Source organism: Salvelinus sp. IW2-2015, unplaced genomic scaffold (assembly GCF_002910315.2).
Source record: "Salvelinus sp. IW2-2015 unplaced genomic scaffold, ASM291031v2 Un_scaffold1606, whole genome shotgun sequence".
In the NCBI taxonomy this organism is placed as follows: domain Eukaryota; kingdom Metazoa; phylum Chordata; class Actinopteri; order Salmoniformes; family Salmonidae; genus Salvelinus; species Salvelinus sp. IW2-2015.
Window position 1 is genome coordinate 174,528 of NW_019943026.1, and position 22,939 is coordinate 197,466.

General features: G+C 42.4%; 1 protein-coding gene across 1 annotated transcript; it reads right to left on the reverse strand.

The window, feature by feature from the left end:
* Window positions 1–202: 202 nt before the first annotated feature.
* On the reverse strand, window positions 203–13,536 carry LOC111964921 (pituitary tumor-transforming gene 1 protein-interacting protein). The gene is made up of 7 exons (XM_023988792.3): window positions 13,260–13,536; window positions 12,914–12,960; window positions 12,101–12,209; window positions 9,604–9,712; window positions 8,552–8,617; window positions 5,460–5,506; window positions 203–762 (listed from the first exon to the last, which is right to left on the reverse strand). The coding sequence occupies exons 1-7, from the start codon at window positions 13,372–13,374 to the stop codon at window positions 713–715; spliced, it is 543 nt and encodes a 180-aa protein (XP_023844560.2). The 5' UTR covers window positions 13,375–13,536; the 3' UTR covers window positions 203–712.
* Between the last annotated feature and the right edge of the window lie 9,403 nt (window positions 13,537–22,939).

Genomic DNA, 22,939 nt, shown 5'->3' on the forward strand with positions numbered 1-22,939 from the left:
TTCATGTAGGTAGCGTTCGCCTGGCATCCCCCAAACCCAGATTCATCCTTCCGGACTGCCAGATGCTGAAGAGTGATTCATCACTCCAGACAACGCYTTTCCACTACTTTAGAGTCCAACGGCGCTGAGCTTTACACCACTCCAGACGACGCTTGGCATTGCGCATGATCTAAGGCTTGTTAAGTCGTTAAAATGTTAAACATTTTACTTTAAAATAAACATTTTATTAGGAAATGTATCAGATTGAGCATAATTAGGATCTTGGTTTATGAAATATATACAAAGCGAAAACGTACTCACAGATATTACAGTAATTTAAAACAAAGGCTCTTTAAATCAGATTTCACAAAAATACAAAGACAATGTGCAGAAAGTTAAGCTCCACTCAGTGCCATGTCTCCAACAGCAAACTAAATATTACAGACTTCTTCAAACTTCTTAATCGTGTGAAAAACATAACACTCAAACTGTAAATAATTTTCAATCAGAACCTAAAATGAATGAATAAAAACGGTATTTAATAATTATAGGCAAAGGTTTTGATTTAGATGAGTCATGATGATAGACCGGTCTTGATATATAGGTGTGTGTGTGTGTCTGCTCTCTAAGCTAAAACAGTCAGCAGGACAGGATGATAGTCAGCCCAAAGAGGATGGAGCAGAGTAGAGCCGGGCCATCTGAACAACTCTTCTCTCTCTCACAGGTTTCTGGTTTACTCATTTTCAAACTTGCTGTATGGGTGGTCAGAGTCAGGGACAAGACCTGTAAAAACAAATACAGAGAGAGAGAGAGAAATAAAAAGGAAAGATGGGGAACATTGAAAAACAGTGATTAGAAGCTGTTACGTTATCACTGGGCTGTGTAGGGGTTGTACAGAGGCTGTCTAGAGCATAGAGATCCTATTACATTACTAGAAACATTAACCCTCAAAGTTCCAGAATGTGGTCAAAATGGCAACCTTATATTGGTCAGGGAAAAATCCAAACGAGTCTAATTGGAATGAATGGCAGTAGAGGCATAATCCTGATATGTGATATCAGAAATTGTGTTATAGAATTGTCTCCCGAAAATACTGTCATAATTATAAATACAGTTTATATTGGGATTTATACAAATGTTGTGTTTAAATAGCCTCTAAAATATATGCAAACAGACCATAAATGTCAAATGTTTTGTTATCTTGGAAAACTATATGATATTTGTATTTTTTTATTTAACTAGGCAAYTTAGTTAAGAACAAATTCTGATTTACAATGACGGCTTACCCCGGCCAAACCTGGACGACGCTGGTTTGGCCGGGTTTGGTACAGCCTGGATTCGAACCAGGGCCTCTTGCACTGAGATGCAGTGCCTTAGACCGCTGCGCCACTCAGGAACCATAATGATAAAATCAGTACTTGTTGCATTTACAACTTGTCTAAGACCTATCATCAACTGATAGCAGCCAGTGCATGGCTGTTATTGTTTGAATGCAATGTTGGCAAATTGGTAGTTAAGTTAAAACCCTAATGGAATCATTCCTCTAAAACGGCCTGGCTGGCTAGCTAGCTAACAAACATACAGTGCAGATAAATTATTCAAATTCATTATTTTACACAATATCTTAACACAGCACTGGCAAACCATGGTTGATCAACTCCCTGACAAAATGGCTAACATTTTCCCCATCATAAGAAGGTTCATGTTCATCATGGTATTATACAGTGGGCTCCAAAATGACTGGCACCCCTGACTGGCAATGCACAAACAATACTTCAAAAAATATAAACTGTAAAATTATAGAGATAAACTCAAAATACCAACATGTGAGAAATACTGTACTTTATTAATGTTTCAATGGAACCCACCAAAATCATACAATTATTTAATACAAAATACATTTCACCAAAATCAAGGTTTCATAATTATTGGCACTCCTCATTTAGTACTTAGTGCCACCACCTCTGGCAAGGATAACAGCATGGTCTTTTCCTGTAATGTTTGACAAGGTTAAGGAACACATTTGGAGGGATTTTGGACCATTRCTCTATGCAGATCCTTTCAAGATCCTTCACATTCTTGGGTTTGCGCTTATCAACTGCCCTCTTCAACTCAGCCCACAGGTTTTCGATTGGATTGAGGTCTGGCGACTGAGATGGCCATGGCAGAACATTGATTTTGTTGTCACAGAACCATCTGTGTGGATCTTGAGGTATGTTTTGGGTCATTGTCTTGTTGGAAAGTCCACATACGGCCAAGTCCCAGCCTTCTGGCAGAGGCAACCAGATTGTCAGCCAGAATTGCCTGGTACTTGGTGGAATTCATTATGCCATCAATCTTAACCAGTGCCTCTGGACCTCTGGAATTAAAACATCACTGACCCACCACCGTATTTCACCGCGAGTATGAGGTGCCTCTCCTTGTATGCGTCTCTGCCAAACATCCCGATGCTGTATTTGACCAAAACGTTTAATTCTGTTCTCATTTGACCAGAACACCTTCTTCCAATCATAATTTAAATGACGTTTGGCAAACTAAGCGCTTGCGTCTGTGTCTTGCGGTCATTAAGGGCTTTCTTCTGGCAACCCTTCCAAAGAGCCTGTGGTTGTGTCTGTTAGTGCTTTTTGAAACCTGGTGACCCCAAGACGCCACCAAGACCTGCAATTCTTTCACAGTGATTCTTGGGGATTTTGTTGCTTCTCTCACGATCCTCCTCCCTATCCTGGGGGGCAAAATGCATTTGCTTCCTCTACCCGTGAGGTTTTCATTTGAATTTTTTAATAATCGCCCTGACAGTGCTCCGTGGTATATTCAATCGTTTGTGGATCTTCTTGTAGCCYTTACCAGATTTATGAAGGTCTACYACCATCTGTCCCTTTTGAACGGCCAGTTCTTTTCTTCATGGTGTTGGATGACAAAGGGATATTGATGCGTGTTACCTCAMTTTTATACCCTAGTGAAAAAGGAAGTGATGTAATGGCTCAATATAGTTACTTAATAACACTTAGATAAACTTAAATAAGTGGTATTTAATTCCTGGTTTAATTTTGGTAGATGTTATTTACAATAATATTTAAGGGTGCCATTAATTGTGAAACCTTGAGTTGGAGGACATTGATATTTAATTAAATCAATTATTTTGTTGGGTTCTATTGAAACATTAATAAAGTACAGTATTTTTCACATGTTGGTATTTTGAGTTTACCTCCATAATTATATTGTTTACATTTTTTTGAAGTATTGTTTGTGCATTGCCAGTCAGGGGTGRSAGTCATTTTGGAGCCCACTTTATATAGTTACATTGTCTAGGGGTTGTACAGAGGCTGCCAAGTGGAGATTGTACAGAGGCTGCCAAGTGGGGATTGTACAGAGGCTGCCAAGGGGGGATTGTACAGAGGCTGCCAATAGGGGGGATTGTAACAGAGGCTGCCAAGTGGGGATTGTACAGAGGCTGCCAAGGGGGGATTGTACAGAGGCTGCCAAGGGGGGGATTGTACCAGAGGCTGCCAAGGGGGGGATTGTACAGAGGCTGCCAAGGGGGGGATTGTACAGAGGCTGCCATGGGGGGATTGTACAGAGGCTGCCAAGGGGGGATTGTACAGAGGCTGCAAGGTGGGGATTGTACAGAGGCTGCCAAGGGGGGATTGTACAGAGGCTGCCAAGGGGATTGTACAGAGCTGCCAAGGGAGGGATTGTACAGAGGCTGCCAAGGGGGGATTGTACAGGGGCTGCCAAGGGGGATTGTACAGAGCGCTGCCAAGGGGGGGGGTGTACAGAGCTGCCAAGGGGGGATGTACAGAGGCTGCCAAGGGGGTTGTACAGAGGCGCCAAGGGGGGGGGGGGGTTGTACAGAGGCTGCCAAGGGGGGGGGGGGTTGTTGTACAGAGGCTGCCAAGGGGTTGTACAGATGCGCTAGATGATGGGAATGTGGTGCAGGTCACTAGGTGTTGTTTGATCTCTGAGGATTGACTGAGTGAGGCACACACACACACACAACACACACACACACACACACACACACACACACACACACACACAACACCACACACACCTTGTTTGAGTAGCAGACAATGCCAACGGTCCCTAATGTACATAGACTTCAGTAAGCAGGGGGCATGTGAAGGAGACCACCATCCATCACTCTGTCATGTTGTCCATAAAGAAATCACAATTGATGTGAACTGCAACCGAGACATTAACACATACACACACCTCGAGAACGCGAAGGCAATGTTGGAAAGATATCAAATTGACAACACATCAATAACAGAGAAATATTCACTAGGAATAGTCACTTTTCAGAGACTTTAGAGTTATGCTACCCCTCTCCACACTTAACCAGAAGCAGATGTCTTCATACAACCCCCTCTCTTCAGTCCCAGGGTCAGACAGGCCTAGCAGAGCAGAGGTTACAGTATCAGACCCCAGAGACACTCTGCCCTGCTTGTATCATAACACCCATAATTCCTATAGACTGTACAGGACTGAAAAATGCCGGTGACTTTCCCAAAAATCGGGAAAGGTTTCCAAAAACGTCAGGATAATTCCTGAAAATAAGGAGGAATAGCAGGAAGTCCGGAAATCCCACCCGCATTTCGGTCAACCCTGGGACTGACTGCAGTGCTCATATCTCCCATCCTTCCTATTCACCCAGGGAGCCCCTCTGCCCTACAGACTGCTGCTCATTCCTATCACCCACCTCTGTGCCCCCCACTCTCCTACACTGTCTGGCATACTGAATAAACCAGCTAACCGAGCCTTACGGGTTGTTACAGTATTCAGAATCAAGATATGACCTGAGACCGAGATGGCCTGTGTTTTCTGTATCAATGTTTCAACATGGGAACTGTGTGCGTTGTGCTGAACTGTACTAACATGCAGACGGTAATGAGATGCCCAATATCTGACATCCAAAGTGTGACGCATCGTGTTAGAATTGATTTCGAGAGACTTGAGGTAGAGGAACCAATATGTGGGCTGCGTTGTCTTGCTTTGGACACGTTCACTACGCTGAATAATGCATTAATGTGACCGTGGATGGAAATTCAATAAGCAACACCCTAGAAAATATGGAAATGGACGGCCCTATGGATCGAGGACAATGAATGCTGAATGCTCATCCCATTACACCCATGTAAAGTACATCAGGTCACAGAACAGTAAGAGGCTTGTAAATGTACAGTCTCAGAAGACTTTCATATCAGGTGAAGAAGAGCAAGGTCATTGGGTCAGATTATATAAGGAAGTGTATCTTGGGTCTAATTGCATAAGAGGTGAGAGGGAGTCCTTGGTTCATATTAGATAGAAGATAAGTTGCTAGTAAAAAGTTGAGACATACCGTTGTATAAATGTATGTAGTTCTGTCCTTGAGCTGTTCTGTATCACGTTTCATGTTTTGTGTGGACCCCAGGAAGAGTAGCTGATGCTATGGCAACAGTTAATGTGGATCCTAATAAAATAGCTAAAATAATGATACGTACCATACTTCTTGCGGATGTCATCATGCCTCACCTTCCTCTCCACCTTCCTGTCAGAGTAGAGGACAACGCTAGTCATGTTCTATCACACAGTAACATGACAATAAGCAACACTGGAACATGTAATAACCCGCTAACAGAAGAACACAGCGCAGGATAATGAACATTAGGAAATGAAGGATTTATAAAGTCTTCTCAGTCAGTACTTCTGTGTAATGTAGGATTTATAAAGTCTTCTCAGTCAGTACTTCTGGGTAATGTAGGATTTATAGTCTTCAGTCAGTACTTCTGGGTAATGTAGGATTTATAAAGTCTTCTCAGTCAGTACTTCTGGGTAATGTAGGATTTATAAAGTCTTCTCAGTCAGTACTTCTGGGTAATGAAGGAGATTGTGAATACAAGCCTCATACTTTATAAACCACCAGTCAGTGAGCACTGTTACATGCACACAATTACACAATTATTGTGGATAGTCAGATTAATATAATAGTTTGTTAAAAACGTTGACATGTTTTGCAAGAAGAACGATTTCCCAAATAATCCTGTTTACATGGACACGTCTGAACGGGACTTTTGATAAATGCAGAAAATAGCCAATCCCAAAAAGAATTCTACCACAGCGACCATGTTATTTTTTCGAAGCCTATTTGATTCTGAGTTAGGACGTATAAAGTTTGTATGTGAAAATAATTTCTAAAATGCATACTTTTTCAGTTTTTCCAAACTCACTTCACTCGTGCATAAGAGGGAGGCTTGTGCTGGCAAATGTGCAGATCAATTACACCGCWMMAACACGGATMAAACTGTTTACATGTCCTAATAACTCCAGAGATTGCTCTGAAAACCAGGTGTTATAATCTGCGTATGCTTACTTTGATTTAAACCGTATGCTGATTAAGCTAAGCAGACTAAGGTGTTTACATGACTATTGCCATACTTGGCCTACTGCCATAATCACMTTAATATCCAATTATTATTGTGCATGTAAACGTACTCAGTCAGTGGGTGTTTCTGCTAAACTTGTTACATGTTGTTTCACACTGCCGCTTTTAGCACCTCAGCTTTCTCACCGGTGACACTTCACAGTTCCTGCACCYTACTCCCCAGCCTCCTCAGAGGAGCCCCGCTTAATGGAACAACTTTGCCCAAGCTGCAAATAACTTATCAAGTCAACTTACGGACTGCAGTAGCGGAGATATCAAATATGGTTGTCAAAAGCAATCAATAACAAAAGTGGCATCTATATCTGTCCTCTACAAACAAAAAGTTGACTCCACCCTCAATCTTGCTGAACGAAGCTGCCATGCCTTAAAGTGGCAGCATTAAGCCTTTAGACATCTGACATAATTTAAGGCAGCTTTAGTGTCATTGTTTACCTCTCCATGGCCCCTGATAGAGGCTCGTAAACAACAACACGCTGTGTTTTACACCGGCATGGCCAGCAGTAGGTGAAATACGAGCACAGGGCAGGCTGAGGAGCCTGCCATCGCTCTAACTTTATGGGGGACACAAAGGAGGCAGGGAGGGGAGGTGGTTGTGATTGTTTTGTTGGCCCCTCCAGGGACGTAAATTCACTGGGTCCCCAGTGGCAGTCCCATACAAAGACAGACAGTGTAAATCAGTCTGGGCTCTTTAATGCCAGGTAGTGATCTTGGGAGCAGCAATCAGCGGAGGCAGGCAGGCTGACAACACAGGGAGCAGAGGCTGTCCTGACCACCATCTGTCTCCCCCACCTCCCTCCCTCTCAGCTGACTGACTCCCACATAACCATGCACGAAGGKAACAAGTAGGAGGGGAGGAGGGAGGGTGAGCAACCGGAAGAAAATGAATAAGAGCGAGAGGGTTGAATACAATCTCAAAGACTCAAGTGCACTCTGTCTTTCTAAACTCGCTCTCTAACGCTGTCTTAGACCTCCCTAAACCCCTTGGTTTGATAAACTTAACRTAAACCCTGTGTTATTTCAATGGGACATTCCCCAACATAGAGATACAGTAAGAGTCGGTGGAGTTTGGATGGTGTGGATGTGGTAACTTATGTCTGTTTAGTTGTTCTGTAGAACGTTCCCCATCTGTGGCTCAGATGACAAAGGGCTCAGAGCTCTTAGCTGTGCCCTAACCTCTCCATCTGCAGACTCTGGGGACGTGCTGTAATCTCTCTAGAGGCTCCCTCCTCTCCCATGGTGCCCAAAACAGGCCTGGGTCCTCTCTGTTCCCATCAGAACACCAACACTGTCTATGTAGGTCAGTACACTAACACAGACTATAGTGGTTTGATCTACATCAGGAACTGACTGAGTGAATATACTCTACATTCCCTGGCTTGATAGAAGAACGGTTCACAGAGGCTGATTTAATTCAGAAACACACTGTGAGCCTAGACTCCCCAGTACACCACATGATAAACTTACTGTTACCGACAGTCTTTCTGCATGACTGACTGCTCACCACGTTAAACAATACATCAGGCTATCCTCGGTGGACGACAGGCGGGAAACAATTGAAAGGCTGAAACATTTATGTAAAGGGAGGGTTTCCAGACCAGCTTTAGTACACCGTGATTCAGTGTAGGAGGAAGTGTGGCTCAGAATCCCATTACTACCACTACACTACAAGATGTAGTAGCATGTTCTATACTCACCACACACTTATGACCTCATTATCAGCTGCTAAGGACTCAGAGCTGGAGTCAGTGATTACAATCCTCTCGGTTGGCGTTTGGACGGACACACACACACACACACACACACACACACACACACACACACACAACACACAACACACACACACACTTCTCCTGGGGACGGTTCTGCTTGAAGAGCCGCAGGCACAACTCACCAACTGTTCAAATCCCCAACCCTGACAGAGAACGTCTCTATAGATGATCACCAGCAACAAAGTAGAAACCTCTGAATCTGACTAGGTAGCTGTGGGAAGCGCTTTCGATCATTGAAACGGATACAAGCACCTCCCCAAAAATCTAAGCAACTAACAGTGTGGGCTCACACAAATGATTGTGTTGATAAAATGGGGCATCTTTTAGTAGTGGTTTGAAAGCTAGTGTGAAGCAGAGGGTGCGATAACTAAGGAATCCTTACCGTTCATCAGCACGCTGTCTGATCTCCTCTCTCCTCCTGGCAAACCTCTCCTCATCTCTGTCTGGCCTGGTGAGACACAAAGACAGAGGCAGCGTTACAATCACCTTGAAACATCACAGTTTACAGACAGAGACACACTAGCACAGATTGGTCTGAGAACACACTTTCTTTGTACAGTATATGATATACTTTGTCTCCAAGTGGAAATGAGACTTGGATAGTATTCCTTGTCAACAATAACACTGCGAGATCTGTTGTATAGAACGGCTGTTGCTGTTGCTCTTCACGTTGCATAGATGCTGCCAACAAGAAGTAATCCTGTATCCTGTTATTCTGCTGCTTGTGTTTAATGCAAAAAGTGAGGCTGCTGTTGTGTAAGCTTGGAAAGGGGAGAGGTTCTGACAGGTGAGAGGTTCTGCTGGGGAAACGAGAGAGGTGTCATCTTTGTTAATTGGATGTAATCTTAAAATGGAACAAATAATTTTGCCAATATATGCAGAGGCATTCCAATGATTGGGAGGTGAGAAATATGAACTGTGTGAGCGTCTGTAGAATTTCATTTCGGACAGACATGTTGTTTCATCTTCACGGCCTTCATGTTTAGTTAGGATAGATGATTGAGCTGCACAGAGTGGGTGCATTTAAAATGGCTGCCAATCAGGGTGTCAGGCCAGCAAGCACTTGATTGACATGCCGTTTTAAAACATTCCGCTATGTAGTGACAGTTTCTTCTTCCTCCCTCCTAGAATCACATAACAAGCAGGACAGGATCACCATCCAGGACTGTACCTACCGGTTTTAATAAAAGGGTATAATCACTGTACATGGATGGTGCACGTGAATAGAGATTATCATTTTGAATAATTTCATGTTGGATGTAACAAAGGATATGAGTAATTTCAGCACATTTATGAGGAGTCTGATATGGTTAGAGTGGAGGTTTTCCCAGGATAATGATCAAGACTGACTGATAAAGCCCTTGCCATTRTTTGCAAGTATCCCTTAATATTAGGTGAGAAAGGGCAATTCTGTGACATCACTTCCTGTATTACCCTGATTGACGTTTCTTGCAGCAACAGCAGCAGCAGCAACAGACTGCAATGCTGATGATGATGGTCCCGCCTAACACTGCCATGGCAATGATCAGAGCCTCGAAGTTCACTGGAAAAGAGAACAGGTCAAAGGTCAAGATATGAACAAACAACATGCTTCAAGTTTATTCGATTTTTAAGTGAATTTCACACACGTTCACAACACTGTCCTTTATCAAGAATGAAGAGAACATTTCATTATTCATGTGATTATGCATTTATTCTATCCTAATGTAGGTATATGACTAATAAACCCATGAGTAATCAAACAGATTCAAATTAGGGATGTACAGACTGCACTGATGTTGATTGGTAGAGAAAGTCAGATATGCAGTATTATTTAATTAGACTGAGCAGTACCAGCCTGTGATTGAGTGATATGAAAAGCTCAGCTTGGCACTCAGACCACTATTCAACAATGCACCTTTGTTAGACATTACTGCCACCTGCTGGTGTGTTTCTGAAATTACAAGTGGGGTTTTATGTCAAGATTTTTGTACTTCCTAGATTTAGTTTGGACAAAATAAATGTTGGTCAAGAATTGTTGCATAATATTCTTCTTACCTTTGGGTTTTGAATGCATGAGTCACAAGTTGAGAAGGATTTAAACTGATTAGTAACTAGTTTGGACAAAGATGGTTGTTTCCAGATTCTCATGTCATAAAACATTGTATTCTTAATTAAATATGCCAATATGTGTCAGGGAAATTTTTAAATTTMTAATTTATTTAAATGATCATAACAACACTGTGGAATGTGTGTTATTCCTTATTATCTAGCCCTGGTATCTAACCCCATGGTTGTGCTCAGAAACCAGCCAGATACCYCATGCTGTTGTCATCTGTGGCCCAGAGGCCTGTGATCAGAGCCCCTGCAAGCAGCTTCAGCAGGCAGCCCCAGTGTGTGAGTGTGGATCAGTCAGTGGGGGGGCTCTTTAATCAACACAGAACAGCCAGAGGGGGCAGGCTGACTGACATCTACTAGGCCTGAATGAGCCACGGGCTGTTCAGCCTGCTACCATCTAGAAGGCGGAGACAGTACAGGTGCATCAAAGCTGGGACCGAGACACAGGCATTAAACTCTAACTGTTTTAAAGTCCCTGAGCAGTTTCCTTCCTCTCTGGCAACTGAGTTAAAAATAATGCCTGTATCTTTGTAGTGATTGGGTATATTGATATACCACCCAAAGTGTAATTAATAACTTCAACATGTTCAGAGGGATATTCAATGTCTGCTTTTTTTTACCCATCTACCAATAGGTGCCCTTCTTTGCGAGGCACTGGAAAACCTCCCTGGTTTTTGTGGTTGAATCTGTGTTTGAAATTCACTGCTCGACTGAGAGACCATACAGATAATTGTATGAGTGGGGTACCGAGATGAGGTGGTCATTCAAAAAACATGTTAAACACTATAATTACACTGACATTACGGAGTATTGTGTGTAGGCCAGTGACAAAATCTCTGCCTTTAACAAACAACCAAATGTAGAAAAAGTCAAGGGGCGTGAATACCTTCTCAGTGGCCTTTTTATTAGGAACACCACCCAGTTCACGAAAATGATTAGCTCCTACAGACAGTGAGTTACGTGGCCGTGGCTTACTATATAATGCAAGCAGACGCATTCCGTTATTGTTTGAACGTTAGAATGGGCAAAACGAGTGACCTAAGCGACTTTGAGCTTGGTATGATCYTCGGTGCCAAGCGCGCCCTTTTCCAGTATCTCAGAAACTGCCCAGCCTCCTGGACTTTACAGGCACAGTAGTGTCTAGGAATGGGGCGACAAACAAAAAACATCCAGTCAGCSGCAGTCCTGTGGGTGAAAACAGCTCGTTGATGAGCGAGGTCAAAGGAGAATGGCAAGAAATGTACAAGCTAACAGGCGGGCCACAAACAGGCAAATAACGGCACAGTTCAAAAGCGGTGTGCAGAACTCTTCGGTCCTTGTCACGGATTGGCTATTGCAGCAGACGACCACACCTGGTTCCACTCCTATCAGCTAAAAACAAGAAGAAGTGGCTCTAGTGGGAACACGAGCAGTACATGACCTCATCCTGCCTGGTGTCAACAGTATAGGCTGCTGGTGMTGTAATGGTGTGGGGAATGTTTTCCTGGCACACGTTAAGTCCTGTGATACCAATTGAGCAACGTTTTAACACCACACCTTGTAGAATCCATGCCCCGAAGAATTTAGGCTCCACCAACCACAATCAGATGTACTATTCTGTATTAATCTGACTGTTGCTATATTGACCTTAACAGACACCCAACTAAGCATGTGGTCCGCCATGGGCTGATGTGGGTACAGGGCAGGCTTTTGTTCTAGCAAAGTAGTAACACACTTGATTACACTAATTCATGTCTAAATCYAACACTACAATAAGTTGATGAGAATTAAAGCCTGCACCCATATCAGGAGGTCTAATGGGAGGTCACATCAAGTAAAACTTAATTTCACTCACCCCAACACACTCCCCATCGTGCCTGTGACAGTTTACACACTGCAGGTGGAGGCAGAATGTAGCTCACTGGGTAGTCTGTGCACGTGTCGTTGGTCATGCACCACAGGCACTGAGAAAAGACAAGGCACTCATCATTAGCCTATTACTTCAATTCTCAGAGTTGATATGTGCAGGATCACCTATTCCCTGCCTTCACCCATGTCCTTGACTGTGTCCATCAATTGATGTATTTCAATTAGTGATGCGGGGTGGGGAATTGATCATTACATAGAGTTATTCTTTTTGACGATATATCATATTGCATCGTTTTGACAATATCACAATATTACTTTTGTGCTAGTTGGCTGTACCTATACAAAACTCCAGTATCTTTCCTTCAAATATTGTTTTCAATATTTTTTAATTGGTAGCCAATTTGTTTACAGTACTTTATTTCCATAACTGCTCAAAACTTGTTTTCTCATGGTTCTCGTCCCTGTGCAGCAGACATATGGTGCACAATATGTTTGGAACATCGAATCGCAATATATTTGGAATAATGAGAATCATAATATATATCGTATCGGCATCTAAGTATAGTGATAATATCGTATAGTTAGTTCCCTGCTCTAATTTATATTGAATAACTTAAAATGGATTCAGACAGATTACTTGCAATGATGTGACCCTTGTACAAAATGGTACAAATTGACAACAAAAAATATATATATATATTATTGAACATAGACCGAGTGATAACGTTAACTTAGTAGCGAAGGATATAGAGACTATAATGCTTTACAAATAGGAAGTGTTACATAATATTCTGCTTACCTTTGGGTTTTGAGTGCACGAGTCACAAGTTGAGAAGGCTTTGCAAGCTGAAATGAAAGGAAATGTCTGTTCTTATTTGAATTCAGTAAGTCTTTAGCTCTGCTAAAAACTAGGCTAAATCGCCATACTGTCTATAATTGTGCACGTCACACCAACTCAAAGTTGATGATTTTTGCTAACCTCGCAAGCTAACGTTAGCTGATGACGCATTTCAGTTATAGTTAGCTAGCTAGCCATCGAGACCTTGGAAGCGACATAATGCAAACAAATACATGTAACGAGCAATGACAATACTGAATGATGTTGATACATTTCGTAACCAAAAATGTAGGGAATAGTATCTTACAATTCAATGGCGTTGGCGTAGTACTAGTGTGACATTCTGCTCGGCTAACGAGGACACAGGTTACAGCCACAACAACAAGCAATGAGCTCATGATTCCTCTCTCTGTTTTAATCATGTTATGATGCTATTTTTAATTACTCTATCTAGCTACACCTTTCACTTTCTAAAGCAAGCAAAAACGTAACTCCTGAAGTTGCCAAGAGCGTTCTAGCTAATAATCTAAACAAACGACGGAGTTACTTCCTGGTTCTCTTCTAGGTTGAAGATACTTTCCATTAAAGGACSAAAAAGCACATACTGACACCTAGTGCAGGGCGCAGTACAAGCGAGAGTGCTCACATTATCCACCAGGTTGCGGTACAACACCATCAGTCTGGTACCTGCAGAGGAAAAAAATACGAATTGCCATTGTCATAAATTATCAGGGTAACTATCAAAACAGTTTCCCATTGAGATCTCACGAGGGTGAGATCTAATTTCCGTCGTCAGATTTAATATGCTTCTGTGGTTAGACTCCATGCCAATAAAGCCTTTTGGATGTAATTTAATTGAGCGAGATCAAGGTCATATGTATCTAATTCGAGTCTAATCTGGGTGACTTTCCCACTTTGCATCTGGCCACTGACGCGTTCACTCACCACAGTGGTGAATTGACAGGTTAACTGTCGATCCCAACTCATGGTGGTAATGATGCAAGGCTCTCCTTGGAGCTCCCACCTGGCTATCTAGAGCAAGGGTTCTGGGGTTATATGTGCAACAGTAAAGAGAACAAAACTAGCACCTGCCACATTCATCTGTGCTACAGTAGAGATAACAAAACTAGCACCTGCCACATTCATTATTCCTACAAGGTCGACGCCCTAACAACAATGGCAAAAGATAATTGCTTTAATATGTAGAGCCAAAACGCTTTAGATCATTTAAACCAGGCCTAATTCTAGAGTGAATTGGTGTCTAATAGCTATCAATTGCCTTGTAATAACATGTTTTGAATGAATAAATTCTCCAATGCCTATAWATAATTATGGATTTGATTATAATATCTTTGAGTGAAATACATCGCTGATCAATATACAGTCAAGTCAATAATTATTGGCACCCTTGATAAAGATCAGCCAAAAATAGTATATAAAATAAATAAATAATACAAATACTGAGATATACAGAATGCAATTTAAAAAATATTTATTATTTCATACTAATACAATTGCTGATGGAAAAACTTTGTTTAACAAATAATTTGTAAAAAATCTAAAAAAGATAAGGGTTAAAATTATTGGCACCCATGTTTTCAATACTCTGAGCATTTTTCTAATATGTTTTGTTAGATTGGACAACATGTTGGGAGGGATCTTAGACCATTCATCCACACAGAATGGTCAGATTACATGATAATAGAGCTCTTTGGCCACACACACCAGTGTGGGTTCGTGGACATTGAAAAACAGAAGCATGCAGAAATGTACCTGATATCTACAGTAAAGTATGGTGGTGCGTCTTTGATGTTATGTGGCTATTTTGCTTCCACTGGTCCTGTGGACCTTGTTAAGGTCGACGGCATTACGAACTTTACCAAGTAGCCTACCAGGACATTTTATGAAAAAACCTGGTTGCCTCAGCCAGGAGGATGTACAGTTGAAGTCGGAAGTTTACATACACTTAGGTTGGAGTCATTAAAACTTGCTTTTCAACCACTCCACAAATTTCTTGTTAACAAACTATAGTTTTGGCAAGTCAGTTAGGACATCTACTTTGTGCATGACACAAGTAATTTTTCCAACAATTGTTTACAGACAGATTATTTAACTTATAATTCACTGAATCACAATTCCAGTGGGTCAGAAATGTACATACACTAAGTTGACTGTGCCTTTAAACAGCTTGGAAAATTCCAGAAAATTATGTCATGGCTTTAGAAGCTTCTGATAGCTAATTGATATAATTTGAGTCAATTGGAGGTGTCTGTGGATGTATTTCAAGGCCTAGCTTCAAACTTAGTGCATCTTTGATTGACATCATGAAAAAAAAAAAAAAATCTGCCAATAACTCAGGAAAAAAATTGTAGACCTCACAGGTCTGGTTCATCCTTGGAGCAATTTCCAAACGCCTAAGGTACCCCACATCTGTAAAAACATAGTACGCCAGTAAAAACACCATGGGACCACGCAGTGTCATACCGGCTCAGGAAGGAGACAGTGTCTGTTCCTAGAGATGAACGGACGTTGTGGGAAAAGTGCAAATCAATCAAGAACAACAGCAAAGGACCTTGTGAAGATGCTGGAAGAAACAGGTACAAAAGTATCTATATCACAGTAAAACGAGTCCTATAATCGACATAACCTGAAAGGCCGCTCAGCACAGGAAGAAGCCCTGCTCCAAACCGCCATAAAAAAAGCCAGAACACGGTTTGCACCTGCACATGGGGACAAAGATCGTAATTTTTGGAGAAATGTTCCTCTGGTCTGATGAAAACAAAAATGAATATGTTTGGCCATAATGACCATCGTTAGTTTGGAGAAAAGGGGGAGGCTTGCAAGCCGGAGAACACCATCCAACCGTGATGAGGGGGGTGGCAGCATCATGTTTTGTGGTGGGTGCTTTTGCTGCAGGAGGGACGTGGTGCACTTCACAAAATAGATGGCATCATGAGTAGGACAAATTTATGTGGAATATCATGAAGCACATCTCAAGACATCAGTCAAGAACGTTAACGCTTGGTTCGCAAATGGGTCTCTTCCAAAAAGGACAATGAACCCCAAGCAACTTTCCAAAGTTGTGTTTGCAAAATGTTAGGAACAAAAGCAAGGTATTGAGTGGGCCATCACAACGCCCTGAAACTCAACCCTATAGAAATTTGTGGCAAGAACTGAAAAAGCGTGTCGGAGCAAGGAACTACAACCCTGAACTCAGTCACCCAGTCTGTCAGGGGAATGGGCAAAATTCCCCCACCCAAACCCCTTTTTTATTGTGGGAAGCTTGTGGGAAGGCTACCCGAAACATTTGACCCAAGTTAAACAATTTCAAAGGCAATGCTACCAAATACTAATTGAGTGTATGTAAACTTCTGACCCACTGGGAATGTGATGAAAGAAATAAAAGCTGAAAGAAATTATTCTCTCTACTATTATTCTGACATTTCACATTCTTAAAATAAAGTGGTGATCCTAACTGACCTAAGACAGGGAATTTTGACTAGGATTAAATGTCAGGAATTGTGAAACTGAGTTTCAATGTATTTGGCTAATGTGTATGTAAACTTCCGACTTCAACTGTAGAATCTTTCTATATCCTAGATGTTCTTTCTGCTCCTATGGACTAGCCTCTTCAATTCAAACCACAGGTTTTCAATGGGGATGAAATGCGGAGACTGAGATGGCCATTGCAAAATGTAGATTTTGTAGTCAATTATCCATTTCTTTGTGGATTTTGATTAGTGCTTGGGGTTATTGGCTTGTTGAAGATCCACTTGCAGCCAAGTGTCAGCCTCCTGGCCCGGGCAACCAGGTTTTTGGCAAAAATATCCTGGTAGGTTCCTGGTAAAGTTCATGATGCCATCGACCTTAACAAGGGCCACAAAGCCACACTGGTGTGTGTGGCCAAAGAGCTCTATTATCATGTCATCTGACCATTCTGTATGGAGGAATGGTCTAAGATCCCTCCCAATGTGTTCTCAAATCTCATGAAACATTTCAGAAAAAGGCTCAGTGTCATTATCCTCGCATGGGTAGGCTGCTGGAGTACTGAAAACAGGGGTGCTTAACAGGGGTGTTTTCACTTAATTAGAATTTCAGGGACATAATGACTATTTAATGACTATACATAACTCAGTCCTGATTTATGTATATAATGTTGAGAAAAACAACCTCGCCAGACAGGCCTTAGATACAAGACAAACACCCTAACTAACTGCATTAATAGTAGGCAGGGCGAAACAGGGTTATTTCAGACTGGCCAGTAAGCCTTGGCAATGTCCAGAGTTCCAGAGTCTGTACCAGACCKGATTCTCCAGTCATCAGTGTGCAGACCATGAGAAACTTTCATTTCCTTTCTCTGTCTCTCCCTCGTTCTTTTTCCCTTCCTGCTCTCTTCCCATCCTGCTGTCTGTCTCCCTCTCTCTCCCTGTCCTCTGGCTCAGTCGTGTGTTTCCAAGAGATAAGACCCTTGCTCATTTCACACATGAGCAGAGAAGAGTTTGGGGGTGGTTGGTGTGTGTGTACGTGTATGTGTGTGAGTGAGAGAGAGGAGGAGAGAGGAAGTGGGAGAGTGGGAGTAGTGGACTCTAACTTGGAATCACAGCCTCTCCTCCCATTCTTTCCCCTTTTCCCTTCTCTCTCTCGTCAAAGAGGATGATTGGTTCTCCCCATGGGTGGGTGTGTTCACCAGACCAATTTGACAGATACTGGAGACGTGGTCCATCTCTGTCACTCTGTAGCTTTTACAGATTCACCGTGTTCACTCCCAACACCAGGGATCAGATCAACAGTTGTAGTGCACTATACTAGGGATGATTAAGTGCATTTCCTTCATGTCTTGTATACAAAACTTCACAGCAATACATTGCACCAGGTTTCTGACAAAGGACTACCCGCCCCAACAAATCTACGCACTTTGGTTGTTTGAATGGAAAGAAACCTCTCTCTCTCTCACACATATATATATTAATAGAGAGAGTAAATGTTGAAGAAGGACCTGCCAGTGCCCACAGTCGACTAGGCCTGTCGCATGAAGGCAGAGAGAGGACAGTGGCAGACACCACTTGAAAAGAGTTATMCATGCAAATACTACAGGTTAATGAAGAGCTTCACTGTCCTCCAAGCGCTTCCTTTGTCTCCCCAAGCTGTGTTGTTCTGATGAGAACCTGGTAGGAGGGGTGGGGGAAAGGAGGGAGGACAGAAGAGCTCACTGTGCAATGTTCATTCATACAGACAGACAAGACATTCAGATCCTCCGGGACCATGGTGAAGGTGCCACTACTGGGTATCATATAGAAACTTTAGGGGTTTTCATTTTAAGAGGTATGCTTGGTTGCTCTGTCTCATTTTTGGTTCGCTCTCTGAATACTGGACTCTGACCAGTCTTGTCATAGCTGGATGGCTAACAGTGAATCTGCCTCATCTAAGGTTTCACTATGCATTCAGAACTCTTATGCAACACATTACTTGATTATAAAATTCCAAGGATCCTAAAATGCTTGTCAATTCACTTCCTGAACTCGGAGGTCTAGCACTAGTCGGCTGTAGTGTCTTGAGATTTGGAATGAGAACCCTGAGGTTAACAGMGCACCAGAACCATAGAGAGTGAGCAGGGTTCCACTCCATTCAAAAGCCCCAGAGGACTACTGGAGGTGCAGAGGCTAATCAAAGTCTGGTTTGATGCTCTGGATGTTCAGTGGACTGCTCAATTTGGGGTATTGCAGAAACTGACCTTCTTCGGGACTTTACTTATGCAGCGCTAGTTGGAACTAGGAAAGTCTTACATTTCCGACATGCTAACTGGTTCTAGTTATACACGGGCCACGTTCAAACAGTTAGCAGGTCGGAAATTTCAGAGTTCCGACTAGCACGTGAACGTGGCACAAGAATATGAGAACTTGTTGTTTATCCACATAATATAAGGTTGGCGTAAAGAAAGTCAGTCGGCAGTGCGTTGGAGAAGGTGTGGTACAGTGTATGTGTGTTCTTGTTATTAAATCAGACAGTAAATCTGGTTCACCACTCCCCCTCAATACCTACATGTTTATACCACAGGTTGGTAGCACCTTAACTGGGGAGGATGGCTCATAGTAATGGCTGAAATGGAATAATTGGAATGGTATCAAACTCATCAAGCACATGGAAACCATGTGTTTTATACCATTTAATTCACTCAAATCCAGCCATTATTATGAGCCATCCTCCCCTCAGCAGCCTCCTGTGGTTTATACAGCACATACTGTACACCTACAGGACAATATATGATTAAATATGAAATTGCATTACTGCCATATCCTCAGTGGAGAAATTGAGAATGAATCCGCGTTCCGCGAAACTGGAGACATATAAGAGACATCACTTGATCTACTGTGAGCAGTAGATATTCTGTCCCGGAGTCATATACAGATTACAATTAAAATGTCTCTGCGATCCCTGTCCCCATTTGGATAATAATAATAATACTGTAATAATAAAAACACACATACAGCCATGAAAATGGAAAAGACGATTTGCTGCAAGCTTCCCTTCCTCCTCCTTGCACCCCACTATAGGTGAGGCCGAGACCCGTGAGACTCTCTGTAATAATAATGGACAGCGCCAAACTTATACTGACTGCTCTGCTGCCTGGTCTGGAAGCCTGGTGTCGATACCTTGTACCTAAGTGCTGACACCACTGACTGTGACTCCTATTTCCCTCCAGCAAGGGGACCACCCGAACAGGCCTCGCTCTACCCATCAGGCCCCTGGTGGCAAGTGAGCGGCAGGACCTGTTGCGGTCTGTTGTGGTAGGGTTATTACAGAGCTGCCAGCCACAGTGAGGCCGGCGGTCTAAGTTTGTGGTGCTAGGGTTATTACAGAGCTGCCAGCCCACAGTGAGGCTGGTCTATGTCTGGGGTGTAGGTTATTACAGAGCTCCAGCCACCAGTGAGCTGGTCCTTATGTCTGTTGGCTGTAGGGTTATTACAGAAGTCTGCCAGCCACAGTGAGGCGTCTATGTCTTGGTGTAGTTACTACAGAGCTGCAAGTCACAAATGAGCCGGTCTATGTCTGTTGGTTGTAGGGTTATTAACAGAGCTGCCAGTTCACAGTGAGGCCGGCTATGTCTGTGGTGGTAGGGTTTATTACAGAGCTGCCAGTCAGCAGTGAGGCCGCGTCTATGCGTCGGTGGTGCTAGGGTTACTACAGAGCTGCAGTCACAGTTAGGCCGTGTCTATGTGCTGTGGTGTAGGGTCAATTACTAGACTGCGCAGTACAGTGAGGCCGGTCTATGTCTGGGTGTAGGCTTATTACAGCAGCTGCCCAGTCACAGTGAGGACCGGTCTTATGTCTGCTGTGTAGGTTTATTTACAGAGCTGCCAGCCACAGTGAGGCTGGTCGATAGTTCGTGGTGTTAGGGTTATTACAGAGCTGCCAGCCACAGTGAAGGCTGTTTCTGTCTGTGGTATAAGGTTATTATAGAGCTGCCAGCCACAGTGAGGCCGTTCTATGTCTGTGCAATAGTGAGAAAGATGAATATGGTGCATATGGGTGCAATCATACGCCCACTTGATTGCCAGATTTTCTTTTATATCTATTCTGATCTGCCCCTTACTGCCTTAGTACTGCTGTTTTTACCAGAATATAACTAACTACAGTCGTCAATGCTGTTATTAATGAGAAAAAAATATATACGGCTGTGCGTGCATCAAGGATGCAGAAAAATCACCATCCCATCTGCCTCCATTTAATAAAGCCTACACTTGCTTGAACATTTGCTAACATTATATTTGGCTGTCATCTTTGCAAAATACCTATTTTGGATGCAGCAATTGTTTCAGCTAGAATGCTAACGGTCATTGATATATGCTGTAACAAAAGCTAGCCAAAAAGCCATTTTACTGGTTGAAGTTTAAGTTGTTTTTAAGTCTATTGCAGTTGATTCAGTTGATGCTGTTGACACAAACATTATGTTAAGCAGGACATTCATACGAGCCTTAAATTCCAATTATAATCCAGAGGTATTGTGAAATGCATTTATAAGCAACATGTAAATGGAGGCTTGTTTTCCCCGGCGCTCTTTGAGAACTCCCGTGTTCTGCCACCAACATGGCACGCATTGCCCTCGTTTCCAAACACACAAAGGGGTCTATTTAACATTGTACTGGAAAATAATGGCTGGAAATTGGACTGAATCTCTTGGGTTTAAATCCAGAGTTCCTGATAAAGTATAAGGAATGGGAATAAGTGGAGGTGGAGTGGGAAAAAGAAAAGGACAACAATGATGGGTGCGTAATAAGAAAAGTGGACTCGTAGAAGATGATTGGTGCGTAATAAGAAAAGTGGACTGTATCTCATAATAGAAGATGGTTGGTGCATAATAAGAAAAGTGGACTGTATCTCATAATAGAAGATGGTTGGTGCATAATAAGAAAAGTGGACTGTATCTCATAATAGAAGATGATTGGTGCATAATAAGAAAAGTGGACTGTATCTCATAGTGGTCAGAAGACAGCCTTTGGGGCAAGCAACATACTCGAGAGAAGTGCTTCTGACACCTCTTATGCTCAGCTTAGACTGGTTTTGGGTTGACCCTGTGTAGAGCGGGCTCTCTGTGACAACATTTTTAACCTCCCCAGTTGTCTAATGGCTTCCACACAGACAATTGCAAGATACTCTCGAGTGCCCACGTATTAACCAATCCGTTATCATCCTCATCACCGTGGCGACAGGTCGTCAGGACTGGCCCTGGAAATGCATATGTAAACCAGTAATTGAACGAATAATTAGACCGTTGGTTTGTTGGCACGTCACTGGTGTATGTTAATGCCTTTCTGCCCACCCTACAGCGTGATTTTATGACTCCATAATTGATATCACACACACTCTCTCGCACACACACACACACACACACTACCACTTTTAATCACGTTTTCTCGGCCCCCATTACTGCAGCTTGTTAATGGCAGAGCTGGAATAGTGTTGATGGAAGACTTTTGAGAGAAAAATTATACAAAGACAAAGGAGATAGAAAACCTGCTTGATTGTGTTTGTTTCCCTGAATGTATTGGTGACCAAATGTTATGTTCTTCTGCTTATAAAGTGAGAGCACATATTTGTTTACTTTTTAGATCAAATAAATTGAATGTACAGGATGCATTTGCTCAAACCCCAGACCTTGACATTCCTATAGCCATGTCCTCTTCTTTCTTCTCATTTCTGTCTATTCCTTCTTCTTTTTCTTTCTTTCATATTACGTGTTCTCATGTGGGTGGACTTCATGTGTACAATGGAGATATTTTGATCATAAACAAGATCTCAAAGAATCAATTGAATGAATGTACCTGAGCAGCATATTCAAAATAGTCTATTCAGTAGTTTACTGATATGGCTGTATATGAATGTACAACAACTGACAGGATGCTGAAGGACATTTGCTAGGGTCATTAAGAATGTTAAGCCTCCTGCGCACGGCGCATAGAAACATATGTCATTCTATAGTACGAGCTCTAATGTACAGGACCAGTCCTCCCTCTTTGTTAATGTAGACAATTATTACAGGTATTTCTCTTTTTATCACTAAGGGAGCATTCCGTCAGTACACTTCGATTCAATTTGAGAGCTGGTTTTAGAAGAGAGAGCATTCATCAATCATATTGCTGCCTACTTCTCTTTCTATCCCCTCCTCATATTCTTTATTTCAACGCCTGTTTCTCACCTATTAGATTACAGTCCACTTCTCTTATTATGCACGTCCACACCTATATGTCATTCTAACATATTGTGAGATACAATTTCCATCATTTCTTATGTATGCTACGACAACCATCCTTCTACTATGAGATACAGACCACTTTTGGCTTATTATGCTCCCAGCCAATTCCATATTCTACTATGAGATCACAGCCCACTTTTCTTAATTACGCACCAATCATATTCTACTATGAGATACAGGTCCACTTTTCCTTATGTACTGCACGCATGAGTCATTGATTCTACTAATGATTATAC